The 16,383-nt window shown below is 35.8% G+C and overlaps 1 protein-coding gene across 1 annotated transcript in view; it reads right to left on the bottom strand.

Moving 5' to 3' along the window:
* Nucleotides 1-1,031: 1,031 nt before the first annotated feature.
* LOC123668253 (fatty acyl-CoA reductase 1) overlaps nt 1,032-16,383 on the bottom strand; it is a 44,768-nt gene continuing 29,416 nt past the window's right edge. The window contains exons 4-14 of the mRNA XM_045602024.1: nt 13,635-13,801; nt 12,220-12,310; nt 10,456-10,601; nt 9,958-10,067; nt 8,856-8,927; nt 8,145-8,265; nt 6,978-7,100; nt 4,261-4,380; nt 3,447-3,598; nt 2,640-2,745; nt 1,032-1,627 (exon numbers count right to left, since the gene is read on the bottom strand). Of these exons, the coding sequence (XP_045457980.1) occupies nt 1,492-1,627; nt 2,640-2,745; nt 3,447-3,598; nt 4,261-4,380; nt 6,978-7,100; nt 8,145-8,265; nt 8,856-8,927; nt 9,958-10,067; nt 10,456-10,601; nt 12,220-12,310; nt 13,635-13,801 (1,344 nt within the window). The 3' untranslated portion in view covers nt 1,032-1,491. The remainder of the gene's footprint in view (nt 1,628-2,639; nt 2,746-3,446; nt 3,599-4,260; nt 4,381-6,977; nt 7,101-8,144; nt 8,266-8,855; nt 8,928-9,957; nt 10,068-10,455; nt 10,602-12,219; nt 12,311-13,634; nt 13,802-16,383) is intronic.

Here is a 16,383-nt window from a genome sequence, read left to right as displayed (position 1 = left end):
ATATTTTTAGGCTTATCAATTTTTATTTGTATCTAACTTCAAAAAAAGGAGCTACCAAATCCTGTATAGTTTTAAGTTTCTTTTATGTTAATGATAAACTAAAATAAGTAAAATAATAAAGATTATGCAATGCATATAAAGCAAAATCTATTTGTTTTTTTTTTCTATTTTTGGTTTAACCATAAAATATTTACGATTGTCACCTGAAACGAAGCCAGTGAAGACGATCTCGAGAATGCAGAGGTTACATCAATATTTCATTCAGTCTTTTGTGTCCAATGTATATTAGGAGACCATGATATTACAATATAATAAAGACCATGGCTATTGCGCTGGCGGTCGCGGGTTCGATTCCCGCTCACAACAGACATTTGTATCGATCATAAAGATGTTAGTCGTGGTCTGGGCGCTGTGTTTGTGTATTGTATGTTTCCGGACCCCCAACACAGGAGAAAATCATATTGGGGGATCCGTTGAGTGTGAAGCATTTATTAATTAATTATTAATATAATACTAGCAGACCGAGCAGATAGTACATTTTTTAGTTTATTTATTTTAAGGTACGCAATGTTTTTTCTTTTTTTTTGTAAATTAGAATATTTGCTGTTATATTCTTAGATTAGGTAGGATATGGTAGAAGAGACTGACAATCTCGAAAGCGACAAATTTATCGCGACTAAGAATCGAACCGAGGTAGGGCACAGCAGGAAATTCCTGCTCAAAATATGGAGCAGCCCGACTGGGGTAGTATCTTGACATTACAGAAGATCATAGCAAAATAATACTGTTTTCAAGCAGTATTGTGTTCCTGTTGGTGAGTAAGGTGACCAGAGCTCTTGGGGGAATTGGGGATTGGGTCGGCAATGCGCTTCTGGTGTTGCAGCCGTCTATAAACTACGGTAATCTCTTACCATCAGGTGAGCCGTACGCTTGTCTGCCGACCTAGTGATATAAAAAAAAAACATGTCTAGACCTAGAACAATATTTGATCACTGTCCCGTCCCACCCATCAAAATATAATGAAACACAAATACATTTCATATTTTTTATTGAATATAAAAGTAAGCAAAACATTAAAGCTTTAATTCTTAAAACTAATTTATTATACAAAAAAATACACATCAGTATCAAGAATAAAAAAAAAATTTTTTCAAAAAAATCAAAATTACATTTTCAAATTTTTTCTGAAATTTTTTTGTTTTACTTGAAGCACTAAAAATACAATTTTCTCACCTGAACTTGACATTAATATTTGACAAACAAAACGAGAAAATCCTCTATCTTACATATAACATCACATACGTATATATACCTAGTCCCTATATATACATTTGATATGAGTTCTGAGCATCTGATATTACTGAAAAAATTCCCAAGATAAAATACAAACAAACAAACTCTCCTCAAGTTATAAGTTATATTTCCATACTTTTTATTTACTCTCCTATATAAAAAAACAAAATACATTGAAACTATAACTTTTATATTATATTATTCGACGATGGGTTTAGGAGCTATGTCGCTCGTGCCGACGAGGAACGTGTAGAAGGCGGACATCCACCCGCTGAGCCAGTAGAAGATGAGAGCCCAAAACACGAACCTTGTTACCAAATCCACAAACCACATTCTGAAATAAAAGAAATAGTATGTGGTGTATTGTTTTTTAGCTTTTTTATTAAATTAACAACATTCCTTCTTCTTTGGCTTCTTACTTGCCCATGCCATTTGTACTACATCAAATATTTGTTACTATACGGCATGCGTTTTTAGGGTTCCGTACCTCGAAAGGAAAAAACGGAACCCTTGTAGGATCACTTTGTTGTCCGTCTGTCTGTCAAGAACCTTTTTCTCAGGAGTGCGTGGAGATATCAATCTAAACTTTATATCAAATACTTTCTACTACTGTCTACTTTCCCTTGGAGCTGTACAAAAATCAAATTTCTAAACCAACGCAATCAAAAGATACCACCGTTTATGTCGCAAAGTTTCGACACTCGCAAGGGAATCAAAACCTACAGGGTACTTCCCATGAGCTCAGAATTTAAATTTGCTACGAAGTAACATCTTATAGCACAGATAAAGGAAAAATTACAAAAATCTTAAATATTTCATTACATCACATAATAAAAATATTTTTAATAATTTTGTTTGTACGGAACCCTTGATGCGCGAGTCCGACTCGCACTTAACCGGTTATTTACCATACATTAACTTCAGACCAGCTGTTCTGAAACTATCTAGAATTGCTAGAACGGTCCGATACTGACAGCTTTTTGTTGTAAATATATCAAAACATATAATAAATAAATCAAATATATAATAATACACGCGGTATGTAGTGTATGTGTTTTATTATACCTCTAGATTGTACATCTGTATACTAGTATGGTATCGGCACGGATATTGAGCGCTCGGCTTGGACTGGAGATCGCTTTACGTACCGTGCAGTGCAGTGAACAGAAAATAGTTTTCGTTAGTTCATAAAATGTTGAAGTTAAATTAGTCAGTGCTCGATATCCGCGTCGGTAACTATTACCATTCAGAAAGTAACATCCCACTGCTGGGCATAGGCTCTCCATGTAGGAGAAATTGTCTCCATGTAGGAGGTTAAATATACGTAAATTTATTGAAACACTTACACTTTCATGTGACGCCGGGCGGCGGGCAGAGTGTCATCGTACTCCTTGAGAATGAATATCCTGGCGGCTCGGATGCAATCTTCGAAATACTTTGATATATCTAATCCTGAAAGATAGGAATAAAAATATGTTTTATTTTTACTACACATTTTACATATTTACAATTCACAACTTAGGAACTAAATATTTACACATAGTTTTGGTATAAATCATGTCCGCGTGGAATTGTGCCAAGAATGCTGGCAGCATTTCCCCGTTGAATCGCTATACCGATTCTCTGAGCAAAAAATGCACCAGCCCTCTTGTCACCAAGTGGAGGCAATAAGGCGAGGAGTTATCTCATTTAATAATAAAACCTTTAACTCAGTTCAAATTTATTGATGTTAGAGCACATCATTTCATCATCATTACTTCAACCTACCACTACTACTAGTCCACTGCTCGACACAGGCCTCCCCGAGTTCACGCCAGACAACGTGCTGTGTGGCTACGACAATAAAGGATATAGCCATCTCCTCTCATCCCGTGGGTGTCGTATGAGGCGACTGAGGGATAACACAGTTCCACTACCACCTTGGAACTTAAAAAGTCGACCGATGGCAAGATCCAACTGTTGGCTTGAAATACACAGACCGAAGACGGGCAGCAGCGCCTTTGGTTTGATAAAGATAGCCCTGAGGTCAAAATCGGTCGTTGCGATGCTTTTGGTGTGCCAGGTATCTACACTACGGTAAACGCTTACCATAACGTGGGTCGTACGCTTGTTTTTCCCCATAGACATATAATATATATATGAGTGTAACCTACCGATAGCATCGACCTTGTAATCCCGCCGTTCCCTCGGATTGAGGTTCTGTCTGACGGTCTGCGCGATATCCGATTTGAAATCCCACTGGTTGTTTGTATAGTACTCGAACACATCAAAACCCTTGCTGATACGACGGTGGACGCGCATTAACCTGGAAATAATATATATTAAAAATATATATATATATAAAAATCAAAATAACTTTAATTTGTATGATTTTATATTTTTGTTACCCACACATTAGGAAATTCTAAACATTTTTGAATATCATATCAAAAATTGACCGCTCCAGCGGGATTCGAACCCGCGTCTCCGACTGACCGTGTCGGCGCTCTAGCCAATTAAGCTATGGAACGATGTACCCGCTAGATCGAAATTTTTTGATATGATGATTTTATATTCGTTTATGATGATTATAGTCGCTTAGACCGAATATTATATTACTTTTAAAAACCTTCTTTAAATTTATTATCTGACAATTCGAAGTCTACGCAGCTAGGGACATATATATTTTTATATTCTAAGCCCCGTCTTTGCGAATTAAAGTTCACTTGTTATTATCATATATGTATATATATAAAAATTTCGTGTCACGATGTATGTGGGCGATAAACTTCGAATTTACTCAACTAATTTTTATAAAATTTTATAAGCATCTGTAATTTGGTCCAACTTGGGAGACAGGGTAGTTTTTGTCTCAAATGGACCCGGTAGGTGGCGCTGCTATCGGTATGTAAGCAATCAATTTTTTTTTGCTGTTTTTCGGGCAGGACAACGTCTGCAGGTTCCGCTAGTATCTGTATAAATACTTACACAGGCTTATAACCGAGGCATAACAACAATGTATCGATGAGGATAGCTGGGATCCAGTGGAAGAAAAGCGCGCAAATATTGTGGTAAAGCCTGGAATGTTTCATGGAACCTCCTGGATACCTGGAACAGGAATAGGGGAATTACTCTAGTGTTGGGCGTGTACAGGGGTTTGAAATAAGGGTTTTAGCAGAAACTTTATTTACTTGAAAATTAAATAAAGAATTTTTAAGAAAATATTGTTAACAAAGCTTACTAAAATGTTTTAAAATATACATACATTTGTTTCATGACTAAGTGGTGTTCTTATTATAAGAAACGTGGCATTCATAGACACAACCATAGAGAATCTTAAAAACGGAGACCACCAAAAATAACCAAATATATACCATAGTGACAATTCAAGCAAGTAACTATTTAAAAAAAACGAGTGTGCTTACGACCACACGACTGAAGTTAAACTTCTTCATGCCCCTACAGTAATATACGAAACGTAACACTCTCTTTCTATCTTTACTGATTTATATCTACCTCTCAACTTCCGTTCGCCTCGCCCGATCACACTTTTCATAACGCTCTCGTCACGCATTCACCAGCCTACTCCCCAAGCCAAGCGTGAAGAAATTTTAGTTTAAAAAATAATTAAAATAAAATACTTAGTTATTACTATACGCAGAGAGATATTATAATACGCTAAGATTGAGATGTTTGCCTCCCTTTTTAGAAAAAAACCTCACAATTAATACACATAAATTATATATCATTTTATAGATAATTGCTTGCTTTACCGGCATCAACAACAAAAAAAATTTAAACTTTTACAAAAGGAAGGTTTTGCATGCTTTAAGACGAAGGATGGCTATTTTTTTCATCAAATCAACGCGAGTGAAGCCGTGGAGCCCAGCTAGTCAATTATTAAATTTATAATCACCGTCACTAATTTGACTACATTTTAAACGCTCAACAAGAGATCTTGCCATTTCTGTATATTAGAGAATTAACCAATATTCTGAAATGAAAGGAGCGAAAACGTCAAATGAAATCACATAAATAATATACGATTACTTGGCTACAAAGTCATATCGCAAAACTTAAAACCCATGAGACGAAAATGACAAACATTTGTATTGACCATACAGATGTTTGCCGTGGTCTGGGCGTTTGTGCTTGTGTTGTGTTAGCGGACTCCCGACACAGAAGACAATCCTAGTGGAGTCCGTTGAGTGTTAGGCGTTTATTATTGTTTAATATCTATCTTCTACCTTAACTACTACTTCTATCTTCTACCACTAATGCTTATAAATGGTATGGAGTGTACGCGGTTTTTTTTTTATATCACTAGTTCGGCAAACAAGCGTACGGCTCACCTGATGGTAAGCGATTACCGTAGCTTATAGACGCCTGCAACACCAGAATCATCGCAAGCGCGTTGCCGACCCAATCCCCCCAGGAGCTCTGGTCACCTTACTCACAAACAGGAACACAATACTGCTTGAAAACAGTATTATTTAGCTGTGATCTTCTGTAAGGTCGAGGTACTACCCCAGTCGGGCTGCTCCATATTTTGAGCAGGAAATTCCTGCTGTGCCCTACCTCAGTTATTCTGCTGTACCCTACCTCAGTTATTACGGTTTAAATGAATACCTCTCGTTTGTACGCAATCTGTACAGATATGCTTTGGAGTTAGAACTGTAATTAGTCATGAAACGACTGTATATTATTAGATAATTTTTTTGATTCTATGCTCTGTTACATCTATACATATAAATAAAATTGGAGTGTCTGTTTGTAATACTAAAATAACCGCTTTTTACATACATATAATCACGCCTCTTTCCCGTAGGGGTAGGCAGAGACCACTTATTTCCACTAGATGCATATATCAAAATAACATTTTTTACAATTTTGTCTGTCTGTCTGTCTATCTGTCTGTCTGTTTGTTCCAGTTAATCTCTGAAACGGCTGGAGCGATTTTGACGGGAATTTTACTGGCAGATAGATGATATAGTAAGGTGTAGCTTAGGCTACTTTCATTTTAGTTTTTTTTTTATAACTTCGCGAATTGAACTATTGTTCATCAGTATTTTGTTAAAATCCACGCGGACGAAGTCGCGGGCACAGCTAGTAGTAATAAATAAATATCTTATAACATTCACAAACGGTTATCTGTTCCTAAGATAAGCAACCCAATGCTTGTGTTGTAGGTAGCAGCTGGCTGATATAGCTAAATAATCTATAATATAAAAATGAGTCGCTGAATGTGTTGCTAAGCGCAAAACTCGAGAACGGTTGGACCGATTTCGCTAATTCTTTTTTTAAAATATTCCTTGAAGTACGAGGATGGTTCTTACGGAGAGAAAAATTCTAAAAAAAAAATTTAAATTTCCTGAAAAAGTCTAAAAACAACACTTTTCTATACTCCCATACAAAAGATTTGTGATAATACTTAAAAGTCAATTTGAATTTTAATACCATACGATAAAGTTTGTGTTAGGCGATACGAAGTTCGCCGGGTCAGCTAGTACATGTATAAATACAAATATTATTACCAGACTCAGGCGGGAATCGAACCCACAACCTGCAAAGCAGAAAGCAGGGCCACACAAACTACACCAACGGGCTAGTCAAAGAATGAATAGATAGCTTACGAACAACGGCATTTTGGATTACCTGTGGGGGGGAGACTTTTAATGGGGTCAGTTTTAGAACCTGTGACTCACCAAACAACACCGTTCAGCGGTACTCTGTTCATGATGATGTCTCGCCCAGCGTCGATCATCTCCAGCCAGGTGACCTTGATCTCGGCGGATGATGTGAAGTTGACAACATTGGTTTTCTTGTCGCTTTCGAAAATAAATATAAACATTTTATATCTTAATATATATAAATCTCGTGTCACAATGTTTGTCCTCAATGGACTCCTAAACTACTTAACCGATTTGAGTCAAATTTGCACACCGTGTGCAGTTTGATCCAACTTAAAAGATAGGCTATATTTTATTTTGATATTATTGAGTTTTTATATTTCAGAAAAAAATAAGGTGATACGAAGTTCGCCAGGTCAGCTAGTATAACTATATATAATTCTCGTGTCACAATGTTAGTTCCCAAACTCCCGCGAAACGACTGGATAGATTTTTATGAAATTATGTGTGCATATCGGGTAGGTCTGAGAATCAGCCGACATCTATTATTCGTACCCCTAAATTATAGGGGGGGGGGGGGGTATTAAGAGGACTTATACAACACATATGGCAAAACAACGTTGCGGGGTCAGCTAGTTTGTACATAAAAAGGAATATTACATGTTTGTCGTTTGTCATTTTAAGTGATATACGTTGTTTAAAGTTATGAGTGTTACGGTTCAACCTGTAACGTATCACTGTTGGGAATAGCCCTCTTTGTCCTTGAAGGAGAATAATAATATTTTAGTGACCGGGAAAGCATAAAAGGAACAGGTTTCAGTTTGTAACATAGTGTTTGTTACTGCAGGTGTAGGTACATAATAATTTTATAAGTATCGGCACGAATATTGAACCCTCGGCTCCGATTAGGGATCACTTTGCACGTCGTGCAGGGCCGTGAGCAGAAAATAGTTTTATTCGATAAAAATAAATAAAATTTAATAATCATTAGAATTTATAATAATAATAATAAATACTATTTAGTGTACACACACATAGAAAACACAAACAAGAAACATTACAAAAAAAGTTATACAACGAAAAGTAATACAAAGAAAGATGTACAAAGGCTATTTTTATGTCTATACCCATATAATATTGAAGTAAAATTGAAGGCTAGCGCTCAATATCCGTACCGATAGCGATTTATGCACATACACACAGACACAAATGTGTTAAAAGTCTATTCTTGTATATAATTACCCATTTTTTATGTGATTCCAGACGCAAATCATGATACCGTTTATGAACACGTCGACAGGTAAATAATCAGCATAGCTGTTCCCTTTACAGTACATCGATCTGATCACGCCCTTACCAGCACCTGGAAATCAAATTTACTTTATATTATTTTTATTTGGTAAACATACAATTTTATATTACATTATTATATTATAGAGCAAGAGCTCACGATGGCTAGACCTTCGTTATTTTATAAAAGCTGAAAGTTCTTCAGCGCACGTCCCCCATACAGGTACGACCAGCAACTATAGAGTTTGGGTGGTGGTTACTTGACACACATACAGACTATACAAACAGACTACAAAGATGGCAAACAAGCGTACGCTCCACCTGGTGGTAAAAGAACGTTATCGACTCTATTCCTTTACCCTCCAGCGGACCTCTGGCTACCTTGATCAGCACAGGAAAACACCACTAGTTGACAGCAGTGCCATTTAGCTGTGATCTTCTGTAAGTCCCAGTTCGGCTGCTCCAGAGTTTGAGCAGAACATTTGCAAAAGGGTCAGGGCTTCACCACACTGATCACTGCTCGTTTTTATTCCCTATTATAAGTAATTATCGTTATCAGGTCTCTATAATGATTGGTACCGAAAGTTGATATCATCGAGGGACGGTGGGGAGACCCAGAAGGATAAACACCCTGAAAATATGGTGTATAATGTTAATACGCACCAATCAGTAAGCCAGTGGGTCCGTTGATGTTGTCTGTCCATCCTGGTACTGGTTCTTGCCATATGGGAATGACTGGAAATTAAAAGGACATTATTTTATATGTAGTCGTATCAATTTCTCTACAATTCCACGTGAGGCAACGTTTAGATGAAAATTCGTTAGTATAGATTATTTTTTTATAACAAACTTAAAGTTAACAGGGTTAGTTAAGGGTTGGATCCCAGCACATGGCAAATACTTGCATTGGCCATACAGATGTTTTAATAAATAAATAATAATAAATAAATAAACGCTTCACACCGTGTTGGGGGTCCAGAACCACATACAATACACAAGCACAAACGCCCAGACCACGACACACATCTATATGGCCAATACAAATATCTGTCGCGAGCGGGGATCGAACCCGCAACCGCCAGCGCAACAGTCAGTACTTTGACCGTTTCGCCAACGCGTCCTCAATTTGATGTGATGTTGATATATATATATATATTAGAATATATATATATATATATATATATATATATATATATATATATATATATATATATATATATATATATATATATTCTAATATATAAAATTCTCGTGTCGCGGTGTTTGTAGTTAAACTCCTCCGTAACGGCTTGACCGATTCTCATGCAATTTTGTGTGCATAATGGGTAGGTCTGAGAATCGAACAACATCTCTTTTTCATACTCCTAAACGTTAAGGGCAGTCCACCCCTAATTTTTTTCTTAATTTTTTGATAAATTATTTATTTTTATTTTATTATGATTTGGCGTTGAAAAATACATACAACCCTAAATTTTCACCCTTCTACCACCAACCCCTATTTTTAAATAGCGTTTAGCGGCAAGACAACGTTTGCCGAGTCAGCTAGTATATATATAATTTAAGTTATATTAAACTTGTTTAGATTATATTGGTTTTAATACTCGGCAGAAGAATTTGTTTAAAAATATTTTTTTGTTGAATTTTTTTTACGATTTTTATATTGATGATTGATAGGATTTTTACGATGTGACGATTCACATAATATGTTACGATCCCTATAATATCCATAGTTTAAATATATATGTATATGTATATATTTACTTACCGATAGATGGCCTGAGCACCATGACTGGTATATGCTCCATCGCTTCTACAGCCAACGCCTCGCCTAACGCCTTTGTAAAAGCGTACGAATTTGGGAGCTTGCTTAGTAATCTGTGAACATTTAGAAGCATAGATACTCTCTTGCACTTCTGTGCCCCGCGATAACAGCAATTCTCATCACCATGGATAGACTGGTAGAGATCTCTTCTAGAGATAAGTTCGCCATTGCCAACATTCTTTGTAAATATGATTTTTCCTTGTTTCTTTTTTTTAAAGTGCATATATATAGGTATGCATATTTTTTATACAGGTGGCAAACAAAAGTATCGTCCATCCGACGGTAAGTGGTTACCGTAGCTTATAGATATATACCAGAAGCATCGCAAGGGCAAGTTGACTGTTTTTTTTCGTCTACCCACGTTGTATGATCAAACACAATTATTATCTTTTGTAATTCTTTATCATAATTTTCATAGGTCTTAAGGTCAAGAGTACTAACTTAGGTGTAATAGTTGCAACGGTCTCCTCATCCATCCATTCCATGGCATCGATGATCTTGTGGGGGTCTGCTGGTGGGGGGTACGGCCTTTCTTCTAGAAGCTTCTCGTGCAAGTGACAGTACGCTGTTGATATGTGGATGAAGAGCTGGAAGATATATGTGATCATATTATCGAGCTTATTTAGAAATTTATATAAATAAAAAATTGTATGTGCTCCTAAAATCCTTAACGTCGATTTTTATTAGTTAAATTGAATTTACTTTATTTACGAGTACTCTGAATATTAATATGTAGTTCAAATAATTAATTTCCATATATATTATTTACGTTATCAGTATCTTCTGTATTGTTGGAGGTCGTCTGTGAGAGATCACTATTAGTGATAAGACCGCCTTTGACCTTCGTTAAGTTAAAACATTCTTATTTCCTTACTTAATTTTTTTTATGTCACTAGGTCGGCAAACAAGCGTACGGCTCACCTGATGGTAAGCGATTACCGTAGCTTATAGACGCCTGCAACACCAGAAGCATCGCAAGCGCGTTGCCGACCCAATCCCCAATCCCTCAGGAGCTCTGGTCACCTTACTCACCAACAGGAACACAATACTGCTTGAAAACAGTATTATTTTGCTGTGGTCTTCTGTAAGGTCGAGGTACTACCCCAGTCGGGCTGCTCCATATTTTGAGCAGGAAATTCCTGCTCAAAATATGGAGCTTAAATTTGAAATTAGCAATAAAATGTTAAATCAATTAACGATTATCATGTTATTTATAAATTAAAATCATTTATTGAACGAATCGTGTGTGTGGAGTTTAATCATCAATGACGATAAATAATAAAAGAAAAAAATTAAAACATAACTTGATGCTTAAATTAATGTGCGTGTAACCGCGGGGTACATCTAGTCATACGTAAACAGCTGAAATCGCTGTACAGCGTCATGTTTTGTTTCACAAGGATTCACTTCCCAAATATATTTTTTTTGATACCAGGCATCCAGCGTCCAAGCGGGTATCATTTATAGTACTAGATAATTTCAAATTTATTTTTAATTTTTACATCACAAAACTAATTTTGCGACCCCTTCAGGATGAACAAAGTGATCCATACTTTGACCCGAGCGTCTAATATCCGAGCCGATATTATATTTTTCAAAGTTATAGTTATAAGACTTATCATTACATTACAGCCTATACAGTCCACTGCTGGACATAGGCCTCCACAAGTTTACGCCAAAAATAACGTGAACTCGTGTGTTTTGCCCATAGTCACCACGCTGGGCAGGCGGGTTGGTGACCGCAGTACAGGCTTTGTCGCACCGAAGACGCTGCTGCCCGTCTTCGGCCTGTGTATTTCAAAGCCAGCAGTTGGATGGTTATCCCGCCATCGGTCGGCTTCTTAAGTTCCAAGGTGGTTGTGGAACCTTGTTATCCCTTAGTCGCCTCTTACGACACCCACGGGAAGAGAGGGGGTGGCTAAATTCTTTAGTGCCGTAGCCACACAGCAGTTATAAGACTTAGCTGTAGATATTTTTAATATCATATCAAAAATCGACCGTTCCAACGGGGATCGAACCTGCATCTCCGACTGACCGTGTCGTTGCTCTAGCCAATTAAGCTATGGAACGGTGTACTCGCTAGATCGAAAATGTTTGATATGATGATTTTTATATTCGTTCCTAAGCGATTTTTGATATGATATTAAAAATGTTTACAATTCCCTAATATATGGGTAACACGAAAATAAAATAATTACAAATTACCTGTAGATGTTTGCATTGTTTGGCCAATTCAATCATCAGCTTCGTTCCTCGGACGTTAAGCAAAACCGCCTTTTTAAGTTCCTCGTCGAATCTGACATAGAAATCAAATTACTTTAATAAAAATGCATTTATGGAGACATAAATCATATCACAAATCATAATAAAATAAATAATAAATAATTTATCTAAAAATTAAAAAAAAAAACTACCTTTTACATTTAGGGGGATAAAAATAGATGTTGTTCGATTCTCAGACCTACCCCATATGAACACAAAATTTCATGAGAATCGGTCAAGCCGTTTCGGAGGAGTTTAACTACAAACACCGCGACACGAGAATTTTATATATTAGACTATAAAGTTGACACACATACATACGGAAGATCTATTGGTTAGCAGTTACCGGTTATCATAGCCTATATACGCCTGCAATACCAGATGTAGATAATGGCCTTTGACAACCCTGCCCTCGATATTCCCCAGGAGATCTCCACCTTACTCACCACAGGAACACAACACTGCTTGAAAGCAGTATTATTTAGCTGTGATCTTCTGTAAGGTCGAGGTACTTCCCCAGTCGAGCTGATTCTTAGCAGAATATTTTCTGCTTTGTCCTACATCTATACTCTTTGATATAGCTTGTTAACGGACTTCAAACTATATTGATGTTCATAACTTTTTACTGGTGTACCGATTTTGATGTTTTTTCGATAGCTATTGCTTGTTATGTTCTATCGTTAAACTTTAAACGTGATCTGGAAATTCGTTTTTGAGTCATGTACTGTACTCGTTGATGTAATTTGATTTTCTGTTTGAGAACATTATGTACATACCTTAAAAAGAAAGTTTATATAATACATAATCTCTTCATCATTTAATCTTTTTTTTAGCTTTGTATTTATAATCTTTGTTTTATTATTTTGTTGTAGTCATCTTTGTTTACAGACTAGTTGCATTTATGTTTTCGCTATCTGAACGCAAAGTCTGATTATGTAACAATAAACTAATTTTTGGGGAAGACACTGTGACCTGTAACACAGCTTTTTAAGCTAGCACGGGTCACAGGGCCCCGGGGTGAGGTGGCGAATGCTAACGCGACCCCATCTCGCCCCACTCAGGCGGACGACTGCTCACACGTGGTGGTTTTTAGTCAGTAGGAGTCTGACATAACCCTCTGGCGCCCCCGTGCTGGAGGGTATCCATGATGGATTTTCCCCACGTAAAAAAAAAAAAAAAAAAAAGCGTCGCAGGGCTCCTAGATAATGTAAGCTACATAATTTGAGCAAAATAAAAACTATTTTATTATTATTATTTTTTTTATTATAATAAGTTAATATTTTATCAAGGGGCACTTGCGACTTGTTTCTTAAATATTATTACTGTCAGCTATTTTGTATTTTTTGTTTTCTGTATACCTGATTGTAGCTGCCGCGTGGATGACGATGTCGACATTCTCAATAACAGTTTCCCGGTCAGCCTGACTCATGGCTAGATCTGGTGCGCTGGCGTCACCGCTGATGATCTGTAACTTCTCCAGCAACGGCTCTATACCACCACGCATAGTTCTTAATTTTTCGAATAACTGAAAAAAATTATGAATAAAAGTGAATAACATATACTAACATATCAAAAATATAATAACATATCTTATCTTTAATTAAAAAAATGTTTTAAAATGTAGTTTATATATTAATACGTCATCATCATTTCAGCCTATTGTAGTCCACAGCTGGACATAGGCCTCTTTAAGTTCGCGCCAAAAATGGCGTAAACTAATGTATATATATACGAGTATATACAAATTTGAACCCGTGACTCGTGATTGAGAAATTCCACCCGCTAGGTCATCGTTAAGTAGAAGTCAGGGTCAAATGAATGTTTAGTAAGTAAAAAGCGAACAAAAGACAAAGCTTGACCTAAATTGTTAAGAGAATGCACTTCATACTACGTTGTACTGAGCGTTTGCACACAAGAGTTTGAAATGCCGCTATAATATAATCAAATCAAAAATCTCCGATTTCAAGTAGACGTTATAACCACTTTTAAATTGTCATTTTATAAATTACAATTGAATTTAGCACGTTGCACGTTAGCGCGTTGGCGCAGCGGTCACATCACGTCAGCATACAAATGTTTGTCGTGGTCTGGGCGTTTGTGCTTGTGTATTGTATGTGTTTCCGGACCCCCGACACAGGAGAAAATTATACTGGCGACCGTTAAGTGTGAAGCGCTTATTTGTTATTTATTAATTAAACAAAATAATAATAATCTTTTAAAAATTAACTATGTTAATCTGAAACTGAATAGCCGCTCTGGTGTAGTGATGAGCGTAGCCACCTAAGACACTGAGGGTTTGCGGTGTCGATTCCCGCTCGGGATGGATTCTTGGATTGGTGTTTGTATTTATTTTATTTGATTTTTATTTTATTTTGAAAAAAAAAAACGGTATTACATAAATATACAGAAATACACAACACAATAGTATCACTTAACCAAAAATAGTTTCCGATATTAAAAAAGAACATATGACAAAGTTCAGAAGAGATGCTTCACATTAATAGTTCAATATCAAAAACTTAATAATAATACTAAAAACATTACTATAAATTGATTAATAGCCATTGAGGAAAAAAAAGTAATCAATAAAGAAATTCAAAAATCATTACGGGCATTATGAAACAAATAAATTTAAAAAAAAAAAAAACAGTTTAAAAAATCACAATTCAAATAATTAAGGATCAAAGCTACAATTAAAATCGAAATTAAATTAAAATCAAAAAATAAAATCAAATTAAAAAGAACATCACGAATATCATAACATCCATCAAAGATACATTAAATCAACGAATTCATCACATGCAATTTAAATTTATTGATATAAATATTTCATTCGGATTAGGATGTCGGCCTTTGTGGATCTCCGCAACGTACCCCCGAGAACGCGTTAGGCTGTCAGTCTCATAGAAACCTGATAGAGATTGGTACTCATAGGGATAATATCCGCCAATACGTAGTGTAGCAGCATGACGAATTAAGCTCCGATCCTTCTCCTACACGGAAACCTATGCCCAGCATGGGGTGTTACAGACTGCATCGAGCATGCATCATAACCTAATAAAAAAATAGCCTATTTTCAAATTTTTTTTTTTTATTTATATATTATATATTCTATTTTTTATTTTGTATTTCAGTTTCTTTAACTACTTCTTCAGTATTATCAGATATATTTTTAACTGACTTCCAAAAAAGGAGGAGGTTCTCAATTCGACTATTTTTTTTATGTATGTTACATCAGAACTTTTGACCGGGTGGACCGATTTCGACAATTTTTTTTTTTAATCGAAAGGTGGTGTGTGCCAATTGGTCCCATTTAAATTTATTTGAGATCAAACAACTACTTTTCGAGTTATATCTAATAATGCGTTTTTACTTGACGCTTTTTTCGTCGACTTACGTTGTATTATACCGCATAACTTTCTACTGGATGGACCGATTTTGATGTTGGAAAGGAGATATCCCTAGTTTAGTATCATGATAAGGAAACCAGGATCTGATGATGGGATCCCAGAAAAGTCGAAGGAAACTCTTGAAAATCCGCAATAACTTTTTACTGGGTGTACCGATTTTAATAATTTTTAATTTAATCGACAGCTGATGTTTGTCATGTGGTCACATATAAATTTTATTGAGATCTGATATCTACTTTTTGAGTAATCTTTGATAACGCGTAGTTACTTGACTATTTTTTCGTCGATCTACGTTGTATTACTCGTCGATGTAATTGAAGTCGGTTTCTGTATGTTTCTTTTAACATTATATTAACATATAAATTTAATTATTATTGTATTAACATATAAACTGTATTAACACACACATAAATTATACGTCAAACGCAAGCCTATCATTATATATAAAAAAAATGTCCGATTGTACAACTCATACTTGACCCAATTAGTAACTCTAGATCTAAATAGCAATAACGTAACTTAACTAACATTTCAGTCAGTTATTACGTGTGTATGATTACGGATCGTAGTGAACCAATTAAGAAAAAATAATATAATTACGATGTTTTGTAAGATTAGTAATTTTATTTGAATTATTACTAAATCTACTTAAAACAATGAAAATCAAACTCAACACTAACACTTAAAAAAAATCATA

This window comes from Melitaea cinxia, chromosome 30, assembly GCF_905220565.1.
Source record: "Melitaea cinxia chromosome 30, ilMelCinx1.1, whole genome shotgun sequence".
NCBI lineage: Eukaryota > Metazoa > Arthropoda > Insecta > Lepidoptera > Nymphalidae > Melitaea > Melitaea cinxia.
Note: the sequence above shows the minus strand (reverse complement) of the source record. Positions and strands in the feature narration are given on the sequence as shown.